At 35.5% G+C, this 26,981-nt stretch overlaps 1 protein-coding gene across 1 annotated transcript; it reads right to left on the reverse strand.

The window, feature by feature from the left end:
• Nucleotides 1–21,892: 21,892 nt before the first annotated feature.
• LOC107879715 (11-beta-hydroxysteroid dehydrogenase B) lies at nt 21,893–25,546 on the reverse strand. The gene is made up of 6 exons (XM_016726674.2): nt 25,285–25,546; nt 24,362–24,554; nt 23,716–23,801; nt 23,408–23,539; nt 23,045–23,209; nt 21,893–22,438 (listed from the first exon to the last, which is right to left on the reverse strand). Exons 1-6 carry the CDS (start codon nt 25,468–25,470, stop codon nt 22,043–22,045), a joined length of 1,158 nt encoding a protein of 385 aa, XP_016582160.1. The 5' UTR covers nt 25,471–25,546; the 3' UTR covers nt 21,893–22,042.
• Between the last annotated feature and the right edge of the window lie 1,435 nt (nt 25,547–26,981).

Below are 26,981 nucleotides of genomic sequence, written 5' to 3' on the forward strand. Positions count from 1 at the left end.
GAAGTTTTGTTTAATATCTTTGGTTGTATGTTCCGTTTTCATACTATATTTGTATGGTTTGGCTTGTTCTTGAAATTCAGAAATAGTAAGCGATTCCATAAGGGATTTCTAAAGTAAGTTATTTATCTTATTATATTATTATTAATCAAGGATTTCTTCAAATTATAGCTGATTAAATCCAGGTATTGTAGATATTCCCTCATTTCCATCCCAGAGCATTTTTAATTTCCCATTTATCATATTGTTCCTGTTGGATATTCTGATGTATTTTACTCATGGATTAAATTAGTAGTTCTTGCATTATTGACACTTGATTTTGGAAGTTTGGTTTAATATCTTTAATTGTATGTTCCATTTTCATACCATATTTGTATGGTTCGGCTTGTTTTATAAGTCTTGGAGTTATTTTGTCTTTCCTCTCTTGTGTATCAGTTTGAGTGATAAGTTTACTTGTCAAGGCTCACTGTGACGAGTACTACCATGACCCTTATTTTTGAGTCATGACAAAAAGTGTACCATTTTGTCAAAAAATTAATGTGACAAAATGTTCAGGAATATTAACAGCGTGATGTTTAATCAAATATCAGTCGAATCTCACAATGGAAGAATCATAATTTGCCCAAATAAAAGTAGTTTGCCAACAAATGTGGAAACAATTAAAAAAAGATTTATGAAAATATTGTTTGCCCATTTTTGGAAAAACTCTATTAACATTTTCTTTCCTTCCTAAACATTCACAGACGGTGTTAGTTGTAATTTAGCGGTTTGGGTTGTAGGTGACAAAAGAGTTTTAAAATGAGGTGTAGGTGACACAAGTCTTAATTATTGAGTGGAGATGACAATTACTTTATTATGGATTAAGAAAGTTGGAGAAGTTTGAAAGTAGCCCACAAGTTTTTAAATTTACACTTTGATCCAAATATTTACCTATATAACGGAAAACAGAGGAAAAAAAGGCGCCTTTCTCTCTCTTCTTACCCATTGTTGTTTTCTCTCTCTTAGTGATTTTTGTTGTTCATTGTTGCTACTGCCTTATTCATCATCTTCTACTTCATTATCATCATCTTCTACTTCATTATCATCTTCATCTTTTTCTTGTTGACTATTTGTTGTTGTTGTTGTTACTGCTACTATTGCTATTTGATCAATTTTTTTAGGTCAATTTTTGTTTCGAACATCACTTTCCACTTTGGAATTAGTTCATAGGAGACCTTGGTAAGTCAAATTATGATTTTTAGTTGAATTTGTCATCTGGGTAACTGCTACTGTGTTATTGTTCTTCCAACAATGGATAGAACCCGATCATTAATCCAATATAAGATCCATCTGTTTAAACAAATAAATCATCTGTTGCGACAGATGAGACATCTGTTTCAACGAAAAACTAATATGTTGGATTCATGTTTAAACAGATGGGTCATCTGTTGTAACATTTGACACATCTGTTGCAATAGATTAGTTATCTGGTATGACATGATAAATATCTATTTCAACAGATTAGTAACCTGTTGCAACAGAACTTGAACACGATTTTAATAGAAGTGTTGTCTGTTGCAACAGGGTAAATATTTGTTACAACAGATTACTAACCTGTTGCAACAGGTAAGTCATCTGTCGGAACAAGTTAATTATTTGTTCCAACATGTCACTTATTTGTTGGAATCAGTTTCAAAAGTGATTTAGTACTTAACATCAATCCCAATAGGTGTTTCATTTGTTGCAACAGATATTCAGAAGCGTAACATGAATCCCAACAGGTAAGTAATCTGTTGCGACTGATCACTTACCTGTTGCAACAGATTACACATCTATTGTGATTCATTCACGGCACTATGAAATCACTATCAACTTTTTTTAACAAATGACTTTATTTAGTTACCACTAATGGAGGGATCAATAACAATAGGGGTGGATTGTCATGGTCAATGGACCGAGAAGAGCAATCGATATGTATGGCATTGGAAGGAGGGTGAAATACTAGAGATGATAGCTATGACAATCCAAAGTGATGTTTCGTATGATGATTTTGTGAACTTAATCATCAAATTTTATGGACTGAGTTGTCAACCGAAAGAACTCGCCATCTGCTACATGCACAACTCCTTTGAAAATCAGAGGGTATTGCCTTTCAAGATAACAGATCAGGTTTGGTTGCATGCTTATCTAAGTAATTTAACTAGGCCAGTGTTAAAGGTGTACATGGTTGAAAAGACGAGAGAGAATGAGAACCAGAACGTAGAAGAAGAAGAACAGGAAGACTTCTTTGATGATAGGTTGGATGATCTAAACATGAATATTCCAAATAATGATCAAACACCTACGCCCGTTGATGCGACCAATACGATGTGCAGTTCTTCTTAATCGACACAGTCTAGAAATCTTCAAGACGATGGGACCGACTTTTTTATTGGAATGTCATTCAAGGACAAGAATGAACTATCTAACACTTTGTTTATTTCTTGCTTGAAAAAAGATTTCAGAATAAAGAAGGTGATTAATTCGAGCAGTGTTTTTTGTTTTAAATGTGCTAATTCAAACTGCAAGTGGTGGTTGAGAGCGGTGAAGAACACAAGTTCTGACAGATTCTTCATTCATAAATATGAAAAATATCACACATGTGGTTCGAAGTACATCTCAGGCCAAAATCCTCATGCCACGGCAAAGGTCCTTGGTGAATATTTCAGGAGTAGTTTCCCTGATGGCAAAGGCCCTTCAACAAGGGTTATGGCCAATCAAATCCTTACGAATTTGGGTGTCTTGGTTAGTTATTGGAAGATATATACGGCTATGGATATTGCCAAGGACCTGGTTAGGGGGACACTCAAGCATGGGTATGCAGTTCTGGATGCCTACCGTTACATGATTGAGTCCACAAATCCCGAAAGTAAGACGGCATTGCATCTGGATGAAAATGAAAGGTTCAATTACTTTTTTATATCCTATGGTGCTTGGATTCAAGGTTTTTGACATTTGAGAAAAGGCATAGCCGTTGAAGGTACCTTCTTTAGGAGCAGGTATAATGAAGTTCTGCTAGCGGCGATGGCGCAGGATGAGAAGAATCACATCTTTCCTGTCGCTTTTTGTGTAGCGGACAAGGAATGTGATGCCTCTTATAGATTTTTTTTGAACGATTGCGAAGCTACGTCGAAGATACCGAAGAGTTGTGTTTTGTATCAAATAGGCATCCAAGTATTCCAAAGATGGGTTCACTTTTCTTCACTTCAGCTTGCTTTGGTTGTTGCATCAGTCATCTTGGAGAGAACATTCAAAACAACTATCACAACGAAAGGGTCGTCACCCCTTTTTATAGAGCAGCTAAAGCATATAATAGAGAGGAGTTTTTAGACCATTTTAATCAAATGGCGAATGTGAATCCCAATGTAGCAAAATTTCTCACATGTGTCAATTTCGAGAGATGGAGCCGGGCATTCTGTCCAGCAGATAGGTACATTCTTATGTATTTAATGTCTTATTTGAGTTACAAGTTTAGTATGATGTTGTACTAAGTGATTCTTTTCAATAGGTATAATATTATGACATCAAACATAGCTGAATCGGTGAATTCATTGATTGGCGATGAAAGAGAATTTCCCATCAAGACTATGTTTGAAAAAATAAGTAAGAAGTATAGCGAATTTTTTAACGAAAGACGTGTGCAGTTCAAGTGCCCAGAAAAAAGAACCCGATTTGTTCTCAAAATTAAAAAAATAATATCAGCGAACGTCAGTTTGGAAAATAGGTTACTCTCTCATAAAACAGCAGATTACAAATTTAGTATCACCGGTCATGGTCAATCTTCAAATAAGATCTTGTACGTGTAGAGTTTTTGACTTGGACAAAATACCTTGTCCACATGCTATGACAGCGCTTTGACCTGAATAGGGTCATAAATACGGACCTAAAGTTTATGAGCACTCCTCTCAATATTATTCGGTGGAAAAATATGAAATGACATATAGTGGGCATATTACTCCGGTGCCTCCCGAAGAATCTTGGGTTGCTCCTGCTGAGCTTATGGGGAGATTAATACCTCCTCCATATATTGACCCAAGTACTATCAAATCGGGAAGAAATCCATATAAGAGGAGGCGTGGAGTTGGAGAATCATTTTCATCAAGAAGAAACAAGTGCTCCATATGTAAGTACATTGGCTACAAAAGAACTACATTCCTGAATCGTAATCCACCATGATCGTTGTAATTGCAGAAACTTGTGTTGTTGTTTGTTTATTGTGGACTTTTATATATTTAGGTCATTGTTGTGAATCTAATGTTATCATTAATTATATATAAAATATCCTTTTTAATAACTTGTGCATCAATAAAAAAAGGTAAAACATGAACTAAATAATATAGTAGACCACAATTATTCTCAACAGTTCCATCAAACTGGAATGTTTTCCTCCAACAGATGATAAATCTATCGAAGTAGATGGATAATATGTTAACAGAAACCCAACAGATGACCAATCTGTTCTAACACATGGTCCATCTGTTAAAAGAACTCAAAAGCCAAAATTGCTAGTGCTACTAGATTCAACATTGCTCCTTGGCTCCAACCGTCGACATGTTAACATGTATGTATGTTTAGAAGAAATAAACAGAATAAAAATTGAATAAGAATTAAAATTCCAAAGTCGACTAAAAGTAAAATTTTCATTAAATGAAAATAAAATACATTAGGTATAGATCCGATATAGAAAAATTAAAATACATACACTAAAAGAAAAAAACATATTCTAATTATTGTTATCATCATCATCATCATTAATGACAGCCGACCAATTACCTCGCAGCAGTAGGGCCCTCATCAGCCTCTGCATCTCTCTGAACATCATCTCTCTCACAGCGACCAACTCCCTCTGCAGGTCATTAACCTGCCTCTGAAGTTCCCGCACTGTGTCGCATAGAATAGCAATGTTCAAACAGGATCAGCCATATCTAGAACACGCATTAATTGAAAAATATAAATAAAAAAGTTCAAAATATAATACAACGTATACAACCAAATGGTAAATTTACATCAGAGAAAACCTTACCTCAACGAGAAAGGAATATGCTCTTTGAAGAGAAGTGGTTGAGGATGTCACACGAAAAGAAAAAATACAAAAAATAAATAAAGTTGAGTAGAATGAAGATTAAGGAGGGACCTATTTATGGAGGATTGAATCTGGACGTGTCAGGCCAAAAGGCATGACAGTTCAGCTCCATTGTATTAATTACATTCAAACTGGTGGCATTTTATTTTCTGTGAAATTTCTTTAACATTAATACTTCTCACCTTTTCAAAATGGTTTGAGACTCGTTAACAACGTTATTATTGAGTTATTGTAATAGATCGTCCATCTGTGACACCAGATTTAGCATCTGTTGTAACAGATGGATTGAATGTGCAACAGATGGTCTGTCAAAATAGATTTACCATCTGTTGTAATAGAATGATTGTATGTGCAACAGATGAGACATCTGATGCAACATATGTATTATTTGTTGCGACAGATGAACCATATGTTGGAGGAGATGTTTTGATTTATTCTTACACCTGATTCATCAGTTTCAACAGATGGAGTATTCGGTTAATTAGCTATTTTGAATTTGTTAGATAACAAGTCACGACTCTTCACTTTTTTTAATAGTCCCTCCATTTCGTATTAGTTGGGCCCTATGGACTTGGCACACCAATTAAGAAAAATATTAATAAGGCGATTATTTTACCAAATTAGCCTTATTAATTATGCTTTGAAAGTATAAATGTGAATTATATACTTTATGTAGTCATTTAATAATAGGGGTAATCTTGGAAGAATATAATAAAATTCTCTTGATTTTATAAATAGGACAACTAAATTGAAACAAACATTTTTAGCAAGAAGTAATCACATGCGTGCAGATGAATAAACACCGTCTGGTCTGTTGCAACAGATTTACCATCTGTTGTAACATATGGATTATCTATTGCGATAGATGGACCATATGTTGGAGAAGGTATTTTGATTTCTTCCAACAACTGATTCGTCAGTTACAATAGATGGAGATTTTGATTCATCAGCTGTTTTGAATGTGTTAAGATAAAAATTCACGAATTTTCAAACCTCTTTTCTAAAAGTCATCACAAGCGTGCAGATGATAAACAACACTATCTGACATATTCTGATGGGGTAGGAAGAATAAGGTACGTGCAATAGATCCCATTTTCACGCGTGGGAGTTATGTATATTATTGATCAGGCTATGCGACAGACACACATAAAGTGCAATGATTTTGTGAATGCAATTTTTTACCGATTAGACATTTAGCCTTCAAACAAGATCTTGCATTGTACAGTTTAGTTTGATAGGTGTGAACTAATAGGGCCAAAGGGTTCCAAGACGGTGGTGTCGATACCCCGTTATAATTTAATGATGGTTTATGCTCATGTGTTTGCGTCAAGTTTAAGGAAGGGTTCAATATTTTGGCGGCAGTGTAAATATCTAATAGTGATTGGACCGGTTTTAATGGCACAATGGACTTTTTGAAAGGCCTTAGAAGTTTTACAATACAACAAACAATGATGGAACCAATAGAAATTGCCCTAGTCCAAACTTGTATGGATGGATTGCTGGAGGATACTTTTATACAGCAGAAAGTGCTTGAGAGAATACCTGTGTGCGAAGGGGGAGGTGAAGAAGGCTATAAATTATCTCAGACCTTGTTTAAGAGGAAACACAAGGTAGGAAAAAAGTGTAGTGAAATTGTCCATTAAAATTGACATGAGAAATGAAAAAACTGGATGAGCTTCAAATGTGGAAGTGTATCCAAATATAAAAATCCATCAGTCGATAAAAAAAAGAATGGTAAACAGGACAGGAGCTGGACACTTTAATCGAGAATGCAACTAGAGAGTGTGGCCTCAATGAAGACTCTCACAAAGTGTAGGATCAGAACTCTAAGGAAGAAGCTTCGTGAGCACGGAAGGTGGTAAGATTATCGGTCAGAATTGAAACCTGAACCAACAACTCCTGAATTAAAAATAAGAAAAGCCAAGACATCAATTTCTGAAGTCTAACTTGCATGTCATGACTTCTGTTTGTGGCTATGATCAGGTCAATGGCAGTAGAAACTAAAAGGTCCAAAGTTGGGACAAAATCCCATGCCTTGTTGTTTCTACTTTCTTTGGCCTGACCAGAGCCATAAACAGGAGGCATGGGATGCAAGTTTAACTTGAGAAATTGCCACCTTGGCTTGATCCCATATTTTTAATGCAGGAGTAGTTGGTTCAGGTTTTAATTCAGACCGACAGTCTTACCACCTTCCGTGCTTGCGAAGCTGCTTCTTTAGAGTTTTGGTCCTGCATTTTGTGGGTCTTCATTGAGGCCACATTCGCTAGTTGCAGTCTCTAGAAAAGTGACCAGCTCAAGTCCTCTTGACCATTCATTTTTTTCTTCAACGACTGATGGATTTTCATTTTTGGATACACTTTTACATTCACAGCTCATCTAGTTTTTTCATTTTTTTATGTCAATTTCATCAGCCAATTTTGATACCATTTCCTTCCTACCCTGTGTATCTTCTTAAATAAGGACTGAGATGATGTATGACCTTCTCAACCTCCCTCTTCTCGTATAGGCATTCTTCCAAGCACCTTCTGCTGTATAATAGTCTCCTCCAATAACCCATCCATTTAAATTTGGACCAGGGGAATTTCTATTGGTTCCATCGTTGTTTGCTGCAGTGTGAGGCTTCAGAGGACTTTCAATAAGTCCATTGAGCCATTAAAATTGGTCCAATCACTATTGGATATTTACACTGCCGCCAAAAACTTGAACCCTTCCCCAAACTTGACACAAAAACATAAGCATAAAACGTCATTAAATTGTAACGGGGTATCGACACCACCGTCTTGGTCCCTCAGCCTTACCAGTTCAAACCTAATAACTGTAAAATGCCATATCTTGTTTAGAGGATTAACTCCTAATAGGTAAAGAGCAAACATCCATAAAATCATTGTACTGGATGTGTGTTTTCATGATAGGTTGATTAGTAATACACACCTCCCATATATGAAGTGGTTCCATCTGCAAGCAGCTTATTCCTCCAAACCCATCTTTACTCGAGAATAATGTTGGTCGGGCAAAAATAGATTTAGTTTCACTTCCTTTTATCTGCAATTTGATGTCAAATAAGACAAGAACAAAAAGAACATTACAAAAGGATAACACAAAATTGAGTGAAATAACAGATAACTAATATGATACAACAGATTACCCATCTGTTCAACTGATGACGCATCTGTCAGAATAGATGGATGATATGTTAGAACAGATGGTTCATCTATTGGAATAAATCAAACCAGCCTTGCTACTGGTTTGATTTCTTCAAACAGTTGCTCCATCTGTATAAAAGGATAGCACAAAATTGAGTGAATCAACAGATGGAAAATATGATACAACAGATTACCCATCTGTTCAACCGATGAGCCATCGTTGAAATAGATGGTTGACATATTATAACAGATGCGTCATCTATTAGAATAAATCAAACCAGTCTTGCTACTAATTTGATTTCTTCAAACACTTGCTCCATTTGTTCCAACAACTGATTCATCAGTTGCAACAATTGAGGAAACAGTTGCAACACCACCACCACAACATCAACAATATCAACAACAAAGAAACAACACCATATGTTCCAATATTATCCACAATACAAATGTCACATGTTCCAACACGACCATTACCCACAACAACAGCACCACCAAAGTACCAAACAAAATACATTAAAAAACTATACTGACAATAAGGCTTTTTAAGTTCTCCCAATATATGACTTTTTTTCGCATATTTTAATAAAAATAACTGTTCGTTCATTCAAGACTTGAAAGTCATCTTTCCTTTAATTTTCTCAATAAATAGGAAACTGGTAATGGGTAAATCATTAATAGCAACAGATGTAAATAGCTAATTTAAATAACATACAAAGAAGAAGACCACATGGAAAGAGCAATAGTGAACCATACCTACAATGTCAAAAAAGACAAGAGATCAGAACATCCAGCTCAGTCGAGAAAAGATATTGATTGGTTGAGATCCGAAAGGATCCTCATCCAAAAGAAGAGAGAAAAGAGAGGAAAAAAGAAAATAAAGAGAATTGAGAATAAAGAAGAGTGATAGATGAGTTGAGTCTTACTTTATGACTGAAGGAAAGAGTATCTAGATATGGGTTTTGAATATTCATTAATAATTTTTGATGGACACGAGGAGACGATGACATTGAAAAGACCAGATAAGACTACTCAAGAGATTTGTGAGTTATCCAAGTGGTAGAGAGTAATATTTTTTATCGCCTTAGTATTTTAAATTTTAATCTCAGACAGAAAATGCCTAAATTTCTTTAAAAAAGGATCTTAAAATATTTAAGTGCAACAGATGACAATTTCTGTTTGAAAATTTCTAAAGCTCGATCATCTGTCGTAACAAATGACATAATCTGTTTGATAGTTTACAACAGATGCATAATATATTGCAATATATTACCTAATCTGTTTGATTTAATCCAATAAAAAAGACATCTATTGCAACAGGTTGAACATTTGTTTATATCTAATTTCAATTGAGTTCATATGTTAGACTAATAACTTAATTGAATAATCTAGGACTAGGGGTGAGTTCTCATAGAGTCAACTACAACTTTAATTAAGTCTTTTGGCAATTGCATGATGAGAAGGTATTGCGTTCCTCCCAACCAGAGTCGTCAATCGATCACTCTGAGCCAAACCGATTATTACTACCTTATTTGTTCAACTAATACCTTTATTGATTAATCTAAGACTAAGGGTGAGTTCTCATAGGGTCAACTACAACAGATGGCAACGCCTATTTGATAATTTACAATATATAGATAATCTGTTGTGACATATGATAATTAATTTGATAATTTACAACAGATGGGTAATTTGTCGCAACATATGACTTAATTTGTTTGATAATTTACGACAGATTCATAATATGTTGCAATAGATTACCTAATCTATTTGATTTAATCCAACCAAAAAGATATCTGTTGCAACAGGTTGAACATTTATTTATATATAATTTCAATTGAGTCCATATGTTAGACTAATACCTTAATTGAATAATCTAGGACTAGGGGTGAGTTCTCAGAGGGCCAACTACAACTTCAATTGAGTCTTTTGGCAATTTCTTGATGAGAAGGTATTGCGTTCCTCTCGACCAGAGTCGACGATCGATCACTCTGAGCCGAACGGATTCTTACTACCTCATATGTTCAACTAATACCTTCATTGATTAATCTAGGACTAGGGTACTAATACCTTAATTGAATAATCTAGAACTAGGGGTGAGTTCTCATAGGGTCAACTACAACTTTAATGTAATAGTCATTTGGCAATTGCTTGATGAGAAGGTATTGCGTTCCTCCCGACCAGAGTCATTGATCGATCACTCTGAGTCGAACCGATTTTTACTACCTTATATGTTCAACTAATTTCTTAATTGATTAATCTAGGACCAGGGTATTAATACCTTAACTGAATAATCTAGGACTAGGGGTGAGTTCAAATAAGGTCAACTACAACTTCAATTTAATAATCATTTGGCAATTTCTTGATGAGAAGGTATTGCGTTCCCCCTGAACAGAGTCGTCGATCGATCACTCTGAGCCAAATTGATTCTTACTACCTTATATGTTCAACTAATACCTTTATTGATTAATTTAGGACTAGGGGTGAGTTATCATAGGGTCAACTACAACAGATGACAGTGCCTATTTGATAATTTACAACATATGGGTCATCTGTTGCGACATATGATAATCAATTTGATAATTTATAATAAATGGGTAATCTGTCACAATAGATGACTTAATATGTTTGATAATTTACAACAGATTTGTAATATGTTGCAACGGATTACCTAATCTGATTGATAATTTACAACAGATGCTAAATCTGATGCAACATGTTGCACATTTATTTTTATACAATTTCAATTGAGTTCATATATTAGACTAATAGTAAATTTTTGGCAATTGCATAATGAGAGGGTTAAAAAGTACGCATATCTTTTATAATTTTAAAATAATTCAGATCAATTCTGACCAAATTAATATTTTCAAAACTTGTCATTCTTTTCTAAAATATAAATCAATCTATACAAAATATTTCATCATTTTAAATCTTGAGTTATTGCTCTTTTATCTCTCATTCTCACTCAAAAATACTGTACAGACAACAACTACTCAAGAAGTGTTATTTTTGACTTCATTCTTACTTGTATCAGTCATTTTCTTTGTCTTCATAGGTAACAGAGTTCAAGAAGAGTTCTATATTTGTTATTTTTGTCTAAAAAATAAGGGCTTTTAAGTTAATGATGAAAAATAAAACTTTTAGTTGTATAATGAGTTTACAATTTTGAGTTTTGATGGTAAAATTATAAGAAGAACTCGAGAAAACCCTAGTTTCTATCGCAGTATTCCGTTGACTGTCGTGGTATTGTTGGATGGTATTTGTGTTATTATTGTTGTTGTTGGTGGTGTTTGTGGTCGTTATGGTGGAACTGGTGGTGGCATTAGTTGGTGGTGTTTGTGGTGGCTGTCGGTGGTATCGATATTTATACTGTTTGTGGCATTGGTTGGTGGTGTTTGTGGTGGTGGCTGTTGGTGTGTCGGTATTGGTGGTGTTTGTAATGTATTTTTTAAAATTTATGCATACATCAATTGTAATATAATTTTTATTTTTTTGTTGTTTGTAGGTAAAATATGTCTCCCAAAAAAAAAGAAAGTAAAAGTAGATCAACGTCTAATCATCCAAAAAAAAGGGCTACAGTATAGAGGAATTTGGAGGAGCTTTTTGAACAAAGTAAAGCCGAGGAGAGATATGAAAACAATATTGAGGGAGGTGGACAAGGGTCTGTAGATAGTGATGAAGAAAATGAAAGTGAGAAAGAGGAGGAATTAGAGAGTGAGAAAGAGAAAGAGAATGATCATCAACATGATGATCATGGATCACCAATGGGCCCTGAATTAATATCGACATCCCAGTATGATCCTGTCAAAATTTTTAGTATTGACAGGTTTTAAGTTGCGATGCTGATAAATAACCCAGAAGCAGAACTAACTGGTGAAATTGTACTTAAATGTCAGATGGGGAAATTTTTTAATAAATTTAGGAAAATTATGAAGAACGAAAACATAGACGGCCATTTAAGAAGAGCTTCTTTGAACGCTTTCTTGAGCTGCCTGAGGATCTCCCTACCCATTTTTGTTTCTCTATGATGAGGATATATGATTTTCTCAAGTGCAAGATCAAGTACGTGGGGGATGATAAAGATCTGGAGGAGGGGGCCAAAAGGAAGATGGATGAAATCTGGATCAACTACTGTGGTATGCCAGTTTGTTTTGGCTTGCAAGAGTTTGCCATAGTGACGGGCTTGAGATGCCATCATCCAAAAGAACCACCACCCTGCAAAAGATCCAAAGCAAGAAAACGCAAGGAAAAAATTGATGGGTTGTTTGACATTGCTCTACATGGCTACAAAGCATAGAATTTGTTGATAGATCTCAAAGATAAAACCATACCAAAGCAGTACAGGGAGCAATTATGCTTAGTTTGGTTTGTCCATTTGGTTATATTAACAAGAGACGTCAACAAGGTCATATAAGATGATTTGTTGGCGCGTGTTGAGGATTTTGATAAATTCAAAAATTATCCCTGGGGATATGACAACTTCTACTTGACTGTCCAATATTTACTAACAAAGCTATCCTCAGGGACGACCACATTATACGGCTTTCATGGTAAAATTATTCACTATTTTTGCTTATCCATTAATCTATATTAAATATAGTTACTATGACTTTTTTTTTGCTTGCTTTCTGTTTACATTTTTTAGGCTTGGGCATTTGAAGCCATTCCTCCACTCCGAAAGCAGGTAATGGATTATCCGGATAAGGTTTCTTATACAAGGATGTTTAGGTGGTTGGATGCAAAAAGCAACACCAAAATTAATGAGGCTGATCTCTTTAACCCTTCGGATGATGCAGTACGTCTTCTTCAAGTAAAATAATTTTACTTAATGAAAGATATTAAACAGATGTTATACCTGGTGCAACAAATGTTATATCTGATACACCAGATGGGATATCTGCTGTGACAGATTACCCGTTCTGTGCCAACTGGTGCAACAGATGGATAATTTATTGTGACATATCTTGCATCAGATTTCCCATCTATTGCTTTGGTTCTCAGAACCCAACTTCTAATAGATTAACCATCTACTGCAAATTATGCAATAGATGTGCAATCTGATATAACATATTGTTAATCTGTTGCTACATACAGATCATTCGTTACATAACATATAACCCAACAGCTTACCCGTCTTGTGCAATTGGTGCAATATATGTGTAATCTGTTGCGACAGATAATTGTTATTTTGCATCAGATTATCCATGTGTTGCTCTGGTTCTCTAAACCCAACTCAAACGGATTTTAACCATATACTACAAACTATGCAACAGATGGGTAATCTGATGCAACATATTGTTAATCTGCTACAAAAGTTGACTTAAATGTAATCCAACTGTGAAAATTATTATATTATATGATTTAAATAAATCTGTCTTTTTTTTATAGGTTGTGCATCCATGGATCATGCCTACTGAGGAGGAGTCGGTGATGACTTCTTATATTACTCTAGGTCATGTTGATACCATAGCAGACCCAACGATTGAGTTAATAAAGAAGGAATTGGCTGGAGCAACAACCATAAGAAGAGCAGTTAGGCAAAGTCAGCCTAATGTTGAGGCTCTCATGACCAACCTACTAAGGTAGATCCGGGTGCTTCTTCTGGTGGAGTTGTTGGTGTTGGTGGCAGGCATGCTGATGCTGCTACCATTCGTGATGATGAGCATGTTGATGCTCAATAAAAAATAAATATGTTTGAAAATACCCCTTTCACAGGTCCCCTTCAACCTTACACAGGTCCCTCTCACCTCTCTTCACCCTCTTGTTCTCGTTGTGAATGCGAAGAGTGCAAGGAAAATCAGGATAAACTCTTTAAAAAAGTAGAGGCTATCTCTAAAGCTGTCGAACAATTAAAATCCAAGAGGTTTGTCATACCATCCAAGAAGGTGAGGGAGCCACACACTCCTACAGTGTTGGTTAGGACAAAGAAAAGAGCAATTAGTGACGTACTCTCCAGTAAAAAATAAAAAAAATTATAATTCCTCCCTCTCCAAAAGCTGTTGAAGTTCAGGGGCCAGTCAAGAAACTAGACATATACGCGGAATGTGGCGCCGAAGAGAAGAGGGATCTGCGACAGGCCAAGAATGCCAAGCCAGGCGCACCAGATTACCCAAGCCTCCCTTTTTCTCCCAAGACTTCCAGACTATGACTGATATGCGTATGCCGTATGAGGACAAGGCAAGTTTACTTTTTCTAACCTAGCCTTCTAATCTTCCCCATGAAAAAGAAGCTATGAAACAGATGTGAAATCTGTTGCAACAGCTGGGTATACTGGTGCAACTGGTAATGGTTCTGTTGCAACTTATTATCCATCTGTTGCTTAAGTTGCATTGGATTATTGATTCAGAGAACCCTATGCAATAGATGGATCATCCGTTGTATCTTTACAATTACTAACCTATTTAAAAATTGACTTCTTATATCACAACATGTTGACAAAATTCACTGCGTCATGAGGAAAAGACAATTAACATACCAGGAAGCTTATGACGTTGCCGATAGGATAATGGACCTCGACTTCTTTTAGAAGCTCAAGGAAAGGTATAATCAACTCAATGGGGAGGTGTCAGCCTGTGGCGTAGGACTTGATTTCATAGTTTCTACGTTGGCAAGATCAATGTAGAAACTGGACGGGGGCAAAGAGGATTCTTGCAGTCATTAGCGTTAATGACATGCATTATTGGGCTATTGAGATACTACCCGAGGAAGGAAAGATCAATTTTTATGACTACAACAAACCTCTTATCGACGATTTTGATCTTTTTTCTCCTCGTGGAGCCACTGATGGAGCTGATGCCAATTTTGTTGAGGGAGAGTAAACTGATGAATCATTTGCCAAAAAAGGTGTTGATGAAGATATCATGGGATTTTGAAGGTCGAAACAAGGGAATGATCCTTCCAAAAAATGTTATCAATTACGCGAGCGGCTCGCATGCTCTTGCACACATCGAATGTTTGCTGACCGCCACAAAAATAATCGAGCCATCGACTTTTCTGTGCGATAACGCTATGGCAAACCTGCAAGAGGTCTAGGCTTATGGGGTACTAACTGGACGCTTGGAGCCTGTGTATATAGAAGAGCTTGTGAAATAACAATTTTTAATTTCAAGTCACCCTTCACTTTATTACATGTACATGTAGTGACAATAATTTTTTTTTTATGAAAGTTGAGTTTTTTTATAATGCAATAGATTGTCAATTTGTTGTCAAAAATATATTGAATCTGTTCTGGCAGATAATTTATCTGTTGCAATAGGTTGGTCATCTGTTGCATTATGCCGAAGTTATTTCTATGTAATCTAAGTCTAATCTGTTGCAACAGTGGGAAGACCTGTTTGATAATTTCTAACAGATAACCTAAATTTTACAACATATGCCTAAATCTTTTTGATATTTTCCAACAATTACGCTTGAATATCCATGCGCTCGACAACACCAAACCAGTAGCAAATACACACACCACCATGAAAATTTCAGTAATTAGGCTTGAATATCCATGTGCCCAACAACACCAAATCAGTAGCAATAACGACAACAATGTAGTATCTTCTTGCTCGATTTTGTTTCTCATCAGAAGCCTTGACTTTGTTCAACAAATCCCAGATTACATGATTTGCTTGTGAAGGGTGTCGTTCTTCATACCAATTAAAGTAATCGCATCCACCCAATTTTTATACAAATAAGAACACAATTACAAAATAATTATAAGTCAATAATTAATCAACTAATTAAATAAAAAATATTACCTTTGAAATCTTACAAGTAAAAAACCTACGACCTGGATTTTGTTCTGTCCAAGAAGTCTTTAACAGAGCTTTATGACCACACTTACAATATCAAAAATCTTTATGACAAAAAATAGTGGAAGATGCGCTTGACATTGTCAAGCTCAGTTAGAAAAAAAAAAGATGAAGAAAAGAAAGACCAAATGCTAATAATTTGAAGAATTTCGATAGATAAAAAAAGATGATGATGAAGAAGAAGATTTGAGAATTTAGGGTTAAATTTTAGGAGGAAGATGAATATATAAGACAATGGGGGGAGAAAATGACCGTTGGAGGTCAAATGACGACAAGTCAGCAAAAAGTGTCAAACTGACACATTTGATGCCTATTTTATTTTACGTGTTTAAAATAAACACTGTCTACTTGATGCCTATCTGTTGCAATAGGTTGGTCATCTGTTGCATTATCTCGATATTTCTAAGTCCATCTGTTGCAGCAGTGGGAAGACCTGTTTGATAAATTTCAACAGATTGCCTACCTGTTGCAACATATGTCTAAATTTATTTAATTTTGTCCAATAGATGTGTCGTCTGTTGCAACAAATATATTATATGTTGCAATATTTGAATCTAGTATTCCTTTTCAATTAATAAGTTCAAATCTAAGGAAAAAATAAAATTTACAGACAAAATAAAATAAATCAAAGCCTTTAGAAATTAGCTGAAATAAGTCAACGAATAAATAAAATGTAAAAAAATTATTATGGGTATAGATCTCAACAAATACATTAACGATTTAAGTATGATGCCAAGGGTTTCTTTGACAGGCTCAAGCTATAAAGATCTACTCAATATGAACAAGTTGTTCTTCATCAGTGCTATGGAATTCGGCTTTGCTCGTCGTGGATCTTTATTGTCGCTTGCATACGATTTTTGCACTTTTTGTTCTTCGTATTTCCATGAAAAGAATAGCATATTGTCAATGCTGTTCAGCAGTAGCTTCTACATCCACCTGAAAAGACAAAATTGGTCAACGCTAATCACGGAGATACAATAAAATAAAAAAGGGTAACTCATCTGTTCTAGCAAATCAAATAGGTCTTTCTCCTATTTTAAATTATCCCAAACATATTACATTTTTGTTGCAATAATGAATCACCTGTTGGGACAAATTTTTACATAAGCAAGACTTATATGATAATTTCCAACGAATGAATCATCCGTTGTAACATATGAATCATCTGTTGCAGCAGATAGGTCATTTGTTGGTACAAATAAAAGCGGTACGAAGAGCTATTTGATTTGCTAAAACAAATGACATATGTCTCAACAGATAATTTATCTGGTGCAATAAGTTAGTCAACTGTTGCAATAGATGTATATATCTGTTTGATAATTTTCAGTAGATGTGTCATCTGTTGAAACATATATGTGTCTATTTATTTTGTTAGTTGGAAGACATATATATTCACCTTCTTCAGCTCGTGTTGCTCTCCTTTGGACATTGTACTTTGCTCAGTACAACTCACAGATAGAGGAGTTGCAATTTTGCTTTTTTGGATGCTTGATAATGCCTTGGAAATCACTTTCTTTCTCCTCTTAGCCCTAATTTCTAATGGAGCAGATGAAAATAAAATCCTCTTTGATGGAATGAGACCCCTCTTAGATGTCAATTCCTTTACAGAAGCAGTTAATGCATTAATAACATTAATCACTACATCGTGTTTCGACCTGCAGTCTTAATATTTGCATGCAGAACATTCGCTGGGAGAGGCAAAATCTGTATAACCAGTATGATCATACTCATCATTAGCACCAACAGCAGCACCACTACCACCACCAACAACTCTATCACCACTAAGACCATCAACATCAATAAGCCCACCCTCCAAAATTATTTTTCTTGTAATGACTGTTGCTCCAAACAATTCCCTTTTTATTCTGTCGATGACCTTAGGGTCCGATAAAGTTTGCACAAATTGTAAAGTAAGAAAAAATGACATCTCCAACTCTCGATTGGTCGGAACCAGCGACGGATGCACAATCTAACATAAATCATTACATATATTAGAATGATGATTAGATCATTCAAAAAATCATTAATTAAAAGAAAAAAATAATTATAATTATACTTACTGCATCCTTCGGGGGTTGAAGAGATCAAGAAATTTTATATTTTTATCAGTTTTGGTCGACAACCATCTTAAGATTCTTGGACAGGAAACTCCTTCCTCGTAGTTCACTTGTTATCTCAAATAAGGAATGGCTTCAAATGCCCAATCCTATAAAATAACGCCAATAAATCAAAAGCATTATTGCGTAAAAAAATGAATGATATCATAATATATCATAATAAAAGAAAGAAACATTTACCATGAAAGCCCATAGGAAGCCATATAAGTTGACTGTCTTTGGCGCTAACGGAGTCAACAAATATTTGACAGTCATTTTGAAGCTTTCATAACCCCAAGAATAGCTATTAAACGCCTCAAGATCCTCAGAGAGTTTTATTAAACCGAGGTTTATGTTGTTGTTAACGTCTCTCGCCCAAAGAATATTATGTACAAACCAAACCAAGCACAATGATTGCTTGTGCTTCTTTGAAAGTCCTTTACCTTTCAACGCTTCTATCAAATTTTTATTTTTGAAGCTTGGACCAACAATGGACACCAGGTCATCACGATCACACGACTTGTCTTTGCCTTTTTTGGGTGTGCGGGGTGCTTTTTTGGGTTAGAATAGGTATAACTTGAGAAGGAGGATAACATTTTAGTCCGGTAACTATGGCAAACTCCTTCCAACATAAACAAACAGGCATGCCACAATAATTTATCCACACCTCATCCATCTTATCTTTTTTTTCATACATAAACCTGCACTCAAGAAGTTCATATACCATTTTCATTTGAAAACGAGTATTGTTGTCCTCCGGCAAATCAAGATATTTCCCAAAGTAGCTGTCCCTAAAATAAGCATCCAATTTTTTTTCTCGAAGTATTTTTCTGAAGGCGTCGAAAGATTTTTTCATGGATGACTTAACCATGAAATCACCCGTTAAATCTGTGGCACCATCGCACTGCATTCTCATAGGATAACAATCAATGCTGAAGGCTTTGACCAACTCTTCGGTGGAAGGTCTATTAGCATTTGCATCATCTCTTTTGAAACATTCCTCCTTCTCGTGTTCATCATATTCTGCTCCCGATTGAGATAACACTTGTAAAGCAAGCTCATAGAGTGGTGGATATAGCCTAGCTGCTTCACTTATTCTTTTTACTTGGACTTGATTCAGTTTTTGTTCTTTTGGGAACCACATTATCTTAAAATTAACAGGAACATAAAAATGTATTATAGTTGATTAATGCATCATTAAAAAAAGATAACAGTAAATCAAACAAGCAAAACAGTAAAATAACAGTTGCAACAAATCACCAATCTGTTGCACTGGGTAGTATATCTGCTGCAATATATAACCAATCTATTGCAACAAATGAGTAATCTGTTGCAATAATACAAAACATATCACTCATCTTTTAAGATAGATGATCACACATTATTGCGACATATGAGTGATCCGTTGGAACAATTAAATAACCTGTTGTAACAGATGGGTAATTTGTTGCAACAATACAAAATAAATTACTCATTTATTGAGAAAAATGAATGGTTTGTGCAGCAGATCACACATTTATTGTAATATTATCTATTGCAATATATAAGTGATTTATTGGAATAGTTAAATAACCTGTAGCAATGGCTGAGTAATCTATTCCGATAATACAAAATATATCACTCATCTGTTAAGAAAGATGAATGGTCTGTGCAACAGATCACACATCTGTTGTAACATCATTTGTTGTGGTATATGAGTGATATGTTGGAGCAATTAAATAAATCGTAGCAACGGCTGAGTAATCTGTTGCGATAATACAAAATATATCACTCATCTGTTGAGAAAGATGAATGGTCTGTGCAACAGATCATACATCTGTTGCAATATATGAGTGATCCATTGGAACAATTAACTAACCTGCAACTTCGATTGAGTAATTTGTTGCGACAATATAAAATATGTCACTCATCTGTTGAGAAAGATGAATGGTCTGTGCAACAGATCACACATCTGTTGCAACATATAAGTGATCTATTGGAATAGTTATCAACAGTCAATATTGTTTAGATTTCTTCCAACATAGGATCGTCTATCGCTGCAGATGAATGATCAGTTGGAAAAATCAAGTCTTGAACATTTCCTGTTGGAAGAGTTGATAGGGTTTTACCAAACAGGAGGTTCATTTGTTGCATCATATCATTAATCTGATGGTTCTTCCGTTGCATTAGATGGTTAATTAGTTGCATCAAATTTTTTATCCGATGTTTAATCTGTTGCAACATATGGTTAGTCTGTTGCATCAGATAGTTAATCTGTTGCATCAGATTATTATTCTGTTGCTTTAGAATTGTAATCTGATGGTTCCTTTGGTGCACCAGATGGTTGATCTGTTGCATCATATGACAAATCTATTGCATCAGATGGTTAATATGTTGCACCAGATGGATAAACTATTGAAGAAAACGAAAAACAGTAGCACGATTTTGTTCAAGAAAAAATAACAATATCACCATTTTTACCAATAACAAGAACAGAACAAATTTACTCAAATTGTTATTTTGCTTTTATAAACACAGACAATAAAAAATCAAACTTCAAAAAAATGCAACAAACAACAAAAAAACATAATTCACTTCGAAAAGAGAAGAGAAGAAATACCAGAAATTAGGGTTTTATTCAAACCGCATTTTAAATTAATGCAACAACTATTGAAATTGTTAACCAATACTTTTAGAGAAGTTGGCTCAAGTTCCTCGTTTTCTTCAAAGCTAAAAAAGCCATAAATTTTTACCAGTGAAAGAAGAAAAGGAACGATGAAGAATTCGAAGCTGTTGTGGCCGGAGAGCAAGGCTGTCACGTCGTTTAAAGGTTGAAGTCGAAAAGGAACTCAAAGCCCAACTATTTGTCGGATGTTGAAGTCACCGAGGATTGAAATGAGAAATTTGCAGAACAATTGGTTGGGAGAGAGTTGAAAGAAGCTGTCGAGAGAGGGATAAGAGACAGGTTGATTTGAATTGAAGAGCGGAACTCGAAGACCAACTATTTGTCGCCGGAGTTGAAAGTCGCCGAAGGTAGAAGTCACCGGGGATTGAAGGAAAAAATTTCGCAGAACTGTCGGTTGGGAGAGAGTTGAGAGAAGAGAGTGATTGATTTGAATTGAAGAGGGGTGTGGGTTGGGTTGTTTTGTATTTTTGAAAAGATTAGAAAGTTTTGAAAATATTAATCAAGTCCACAATTAACTTAATCAAGTTTGCTGATGTTTGACCTTTAAGTTGGTCAATGTCACCAATCCTTCATTCAACACTTCAGAAACACCTTTCCTTCAATTTTCTCTTGTAATTTACCCATTTTTGAGCAAACACCTTTCCTTCAATTTTCTCTTGTAATTTACCCATTTTTGAGCAAACGGTCCGTTTTGATACATAAGCCATTTTTGAGCAAACACCTTTCCTTCAATTTTCTCTTGTAATTTACCCATTTTTGAGCAAACGGTCCATTTTGATACATAAGAAAAGAACTGTCCATTTTGGCTCTTAGGCTTGAAAAATTGTCCCTTTTAGCTGCATTGAAATCAGATGCAACATTAAATCTCTCAATGTTGGTTTAAGTGATGGGAACTTTTTCGATTCTAAGAATAGAGCAAAGTTACTTCCAACGCCTATCATCAAATCAACATTGTATTTTGAAAGGTTGGAAGGATTCTCCTGTGAGCAAAATAGGTAACTTTTATACTAGCGAAAAGGTTAACCGCAGTTGCAGTCTAATAGTTGTGACCTCACCCTGCTTCAGTGAGGTACAGAGATGTAACGAAAAGCTTTTCTAAAACCAAATCAGACATTCATAAACAAGTACAATCGTTTATTAAGCCGAGTGTGTGTTGTATCCACAAAATCTTGACTAAAGAAACACAACACCCTCTAAACACAACCACGGTAAAATTAACGTAATGACTCGACCTACTATCTTCAATCCATCTGCTGCTGAACTGGAACAGGCCCCATACGTCTCCGAGGAGAAGCTGATGGATGCTGAGGAGAGGAACCACCAGAAAGAGGCTGTCGCCGAGGAGATGACGACTCAGAGAGGGCCTGTCGCGGAGGAGAGGATGTCTCAGGAATAGGCTGTATCCTAGTAGAGGATGACTCGAGAAGAGGCCTTCCAGTTCCAATGAGGGAAGTTCTCCGTGCACTTTGGCTTGAAAGTAACATTCGGAATGTCCATTGGAGAACATTTGGTGTGAATACTCTATAGAGAAGGAAAATGTCGTACCAACTTGGATATTTCACATATGGATCTCCTCGGCATGCCCCCGACACAATCAACTTTGCAAAGTCTTCCACCGAACTTCCAGATGCATGAACCTTGAAAGAGAATGCACATAACAACTTTAATTGCATGGAGATAAAATATTACCAAAAGTTCCAAGCAAATCAGAAATTAAAGGTTAATGAAATCCATGATAAATGAGAGATACAGATGTAGGTTATATGATGTTGCCCGATTCTTAGTATTAACCGTGTATTGTTAAGTTGTCAGTTCAATCACGTTCCTATCAGTTCATTCTAATTTCCCCACAATACTCTTTGGCATAGTTGGTTAAAATTCTACAAGTAATTGTGTAATAACGATCGATGCAGCCGGTTAAACTACAATTTCAATTTCTTCACACTGTGATTATGTAACTTACGACATGAAGCTCATAATATCTCTCCCACTTAAAAACGCCTCCAAATCTGATACGACTCTATCTACACTAGGTAGAGCGGGAATGCAGACAGCTACTTGGAGTAGGCAACTACAAGTTTTTGCATTACCGTAAAACAATGAATGTGCAGCTTGCACTATCCTGGAGTATTAATTGTCTTCTTATGAAAGGAAATCTGATATAATTTGAAGAAGAACTAGACAGAGAATTTACACAATCTCAGGTAAGTAGCACAATTTCAGCTCGGAAAAGAGAGACTTACTTCTCTTTCTTCCTTCCACTGCATCTCAGCACCTTCCTCTAGCATGAATTTTCCACCTGTCATTTCAGTCCCAATCCATCCGTGTGTCGCTATTGTGACCCCTACGTCACCATCCACCTCAAATCTCAGGGTCTCATAAAAATTTACCAGTCCTGCTTTTGCTGCCTATTTTTTAAAACAAAACATGATGCAACTATTATCATCTCCAAAAAGGAAAAATTCAAAAAAAAGAACAGAAATGAAGAAGGATCCGCTTGTGGACAAAGGAAATAGTGGAATGACGAAGAAATATTTAATAATTCAGTTCTCAAACTGGACAAACTCCATTTAGAGGAATAGATAGCAATGGTCAGAATTACTAACTGAATATAAGCTCATCCTTGGCAAGGGCAACCAACTCTCTACTGAAGCATTCACTATGACACGGCCTCTGCTTTGCCGCAGGTAAGGAAGAGCTACATAGGTAGGATATACATTTCCCCAAAAATTGATATCCTAAAAAATGAATGATATTCAGATATCTACAAATTTGAGAAGTTATTAGGAGCAAAATGTAAGTTGTTGTACCACTGCAACAAGAAACTTGGGAAGAATCATTATACCAAAACATTTTCATCAAAAGCTAAAAGAGAAATGATTGCGAGTGATCAAGAGTAAAAAGCTCCACATACCATCAAAATGGGGAAGACATTTGTATCTGTGGCTTCTTCTAGGTAGAAGGTATGCCCCAAACTTGCTGTATTTACAAGATGATCCACTGAAAATAGGGAAAAAAAATGCAGTGTGTCATCAGAAGCTAATCTCCATGATTGAAATGCACCAACCTATACACGCTACTATACGCATTCTAATTTTAATCTTAATTTCCTTCCCAAGTAATGGACCAATTTGCATAATGCAATCAAAAACAAATTCATCTGTTTATAGAACAAAACTTGGGAGATTTGGAAGTAAATAAGAAACTCGGCAAGTTGTAAGCTTTTTGTTTCAAAGCGTGCATGACATCTTATTTTTTTCATAGACAAAACATAATTCTAGACAACACATGAGAATAATCCATATCATTTCACCGACAGTGAGACGTTTCACTATGCAGCATTAGCTCGGGCCATATTATATTCTCGTTTTTTTCTGATTATTCGAAAGGTGACATTTTCACATTATTGGGATGGGGCGTAGGTCAAATTCCTCTAAATCCCTGTGTCCACTGCCTTCCTATTTTAATGAAAGAAGGCGTGTTAGACGACATACATACTTAACGCCTGTTACAACATAAAAAGCTGAAGATACAAGCAGCGGATCCAGCAAAGTGCTTACCACGCCCGTATAAGTTTACGGTCTCGGTGATGAATCTCCTACAATCAGCTTCCTTAACAACATCTGCAGCTGTTATGAGGACACTTTTTGCACCTAGTGCCCTCGCATTCTCGCTAATTCCCCACAGTCTGGTTTCTCTTCGTGCAACCAGAACTAGATGGGCTTTCTTCTTTGCATATTCATATGCAATTTGCTAATATTACACAAGTAAAACCAAGTATTTGTCACTTGTACAATACTGTTCATGCAGAAGGGGAAAAAAGAAGGAAGTTTGTAGCTTTAACACTAGAGGGCAAATTAAATCTTCATTTCATAACAATTAGGAGTGCAGTTTCACTTATTTTGACAATGTAAAGGTAAATTAGTTACCATCGACCTATTGTTCAAGTACTTGAACAACGTACATTATATTGACAGGCAAAAAGTGCTTTCCTCTCTCTGTTTTTGTCTTTTTGGGCTTCTTTAATTTCAACTGATAATTCGATTTTGCAACTCCAAAAACTTAAATCCCACAAATATGTAACTCAACAACAGTTCTATTTCTATCTATTGCATGCTAGGAAGGTGATGAGAAATGGCCAATGGGTCTTGGCCTAAATCAAGAAATAAGAGTTGCCCAAAACCATACCGTCCCTCCCTCCGTTTTAATTTTAATTTGTTTGTCGGTTTTTAATTTGACATGGAATTTCAAAAGATTAAAGAAACCTTTGAATCAGGCTGTTTTATTTAGAGTAAAGAAACGTAGAATTTACCTAAATGTCTTTTAATTTTGTGAGGTTATATTACGTCTGAGTTGTTGAAATTAAAAGAAAAAATTGAAACAGATGAGAGTTAAAAAAGCCATTTTTTCCTCGGCCCAAGAATTAGCTCAAGAATGGCCTAAGACCATATAAGAGAGAGAAAATTTGATTTTTTTTTGGTACCTCTCCTATGCCAGAAGAAGCTCCAGTGACGATGACGACTTTGTCCTCCATATCTTCTCCAAAGTAAGAATTGTATAGCCATTCACAAGTGTTGATGAAATACAAAGCAGGCCATGCAAAGGCTAACATCACCATACTTGCTGGTGGCACCACAAAATTCAGAACTGAATTCACCAAATCCATCATCTCGATGTTTTCTTTTGAATTTTAACCTTAATTTATTGTTGGTTTGGGGGATATATAGTTTGACGTTTAGTGTAGATGATAAACACTAAAGTAGATGGAGTTGAGCATAACAACATTGCATGGAGATGAACACGTGCTTTAAGGGTTTGGTGACGAATGGAACCAACTTGTTTTTGGAAGTTAATGCATGACTTCAGATGACACCAATTCCTATCTGCTTACTGGAAAAACAGCATCTTTTTGCTTTTCTTAATTTCCTTTTCCTTCTCTTCTTTTGGTTCTTTTCACTCCATTAAGTTTGAAATTGGTATTTGTAGAATGGGATCATATATAACACTTTTTCTTCTGAATTATACATTTTATATTAGTTAGTTTAGTACTTAAAGCAGGGATATTATTGTTAATTTTCTGAATTATAGTAATATTTTTCATTTAAAACCGCCTACAATGCCAAGTGACATGGAGAGTGGTCTCACTTTCTTTCTAATGTATGAAAATTAAAAAGTACGTCCAAAAAAGAGCATTGATGTGTTATTTTATATTTTTTGTAAATTATTTTTTTCTAGTAGCTGGACTTAAGTAAAAACACATAATCATAATGCGCACAAAATATATTTAAGTATATATTAATATTTAAATTGTTTGATATGAATTAATTATTACTGACTAACTTTTTTAATTAAAGTTACTGTTATTGGCTAACTTTTTTATTATACTATTATTGAAGGATCGGATACTAGCATTGTGTGTGGGAATTTGGAGCACTCTAATAGATTTTGCGATTATGGTTATTGTGGGCGCGTTACGATTGAGAAAGTTAAAAGGGCTATTCATAGGAGTAGAGTAATTGGGTCAGACAAGATATCGATGGACTTTTGAAAGTGCACAGGAGGGGTAGGTATGGATTGGCCTCAGGACAATGAAAATGCTTGAGACTTGGAGGCGGAGTACGATGATTTCGTTGTATAAGAGCAAGAGTGACATTCAGGATTGCAACAATTATAGGGGTATCAAGTTGTTGAGTCACACTATGAAGGTTTGGGAGAGGATGGTAGAGTTGAGGTTCTGAAGAATTGTTTCTATTTCTGAGAAGCAGTTCAGATTTATGTCAGGACGCTCAACTGCTGAAGCCATACATCTTGTTAGGAGACTAGTGGAATAATATTAAGAGAGGAAGAAGCACCTGTACATGGTATTTATCGACTTAGAGAAGGCATGTGATAGACTCTCCAGGGAGGTTCTATGGAGGTGCTTGGAGGCTACAGGCGTACATATAGTATATGCTCGGGCGATTAAGGATATGTACGATGGAGTCAAGACTCGGGTTAGGATTGTGGAAGGAGACTCGAAGCACTTTCCTATCTTGATAGGGTTACACCAAGGATTGACTCTTAGCCTTTTTTTTTTATTTGTTTTAATAATAAATAATTTGATGTGGATCAATGTGAGGTGTTACTGTATGCTTTTTGCGGATGATGTAGTCTTAATTAATGAGACCTATGGTCGAGTTA

This window comes from Capsicum annuum, chromosome 1, assembly GCF_002878395.1.
Source record: "Capsicum annuum cultivar UCD-10X-F1 chromosome 1, UCD10Xv1.1, whole genome shotgun sequence".
NCBI classification, from domain to species: Eukaryota; Viridiplantae; Streptophyta; class Magnoliopsida; order Solanales; family Solanaceae; genus Capsicum; species Capsicum annuum.

Excerpts from the sequence above, each read along its gene's own strand:
- LOC107879715 (XM_016726674.2), bottom strand. The coding sequence starts at position 25,470 with ATGATGGATTTGGTGAATTCAGTTCTGAATTTTGTGGTGCCACCAGCA. Across the intron at positions 24,555-25,284 it reads CTTCTTCTGGCATAGGAGAG|CAAATTGCATATGAATATGC; the intron begins GTACCAAAAAAA and ends GTGTAATATTAG. Across the intron at positions 23,210-23,407 it reads CAAGGATGAGCTTATATTCA|GCAGCAAAAGCAGGACTGGT; the intron begins GTTAGTAATTCT and ends TTTAAAAAATAG.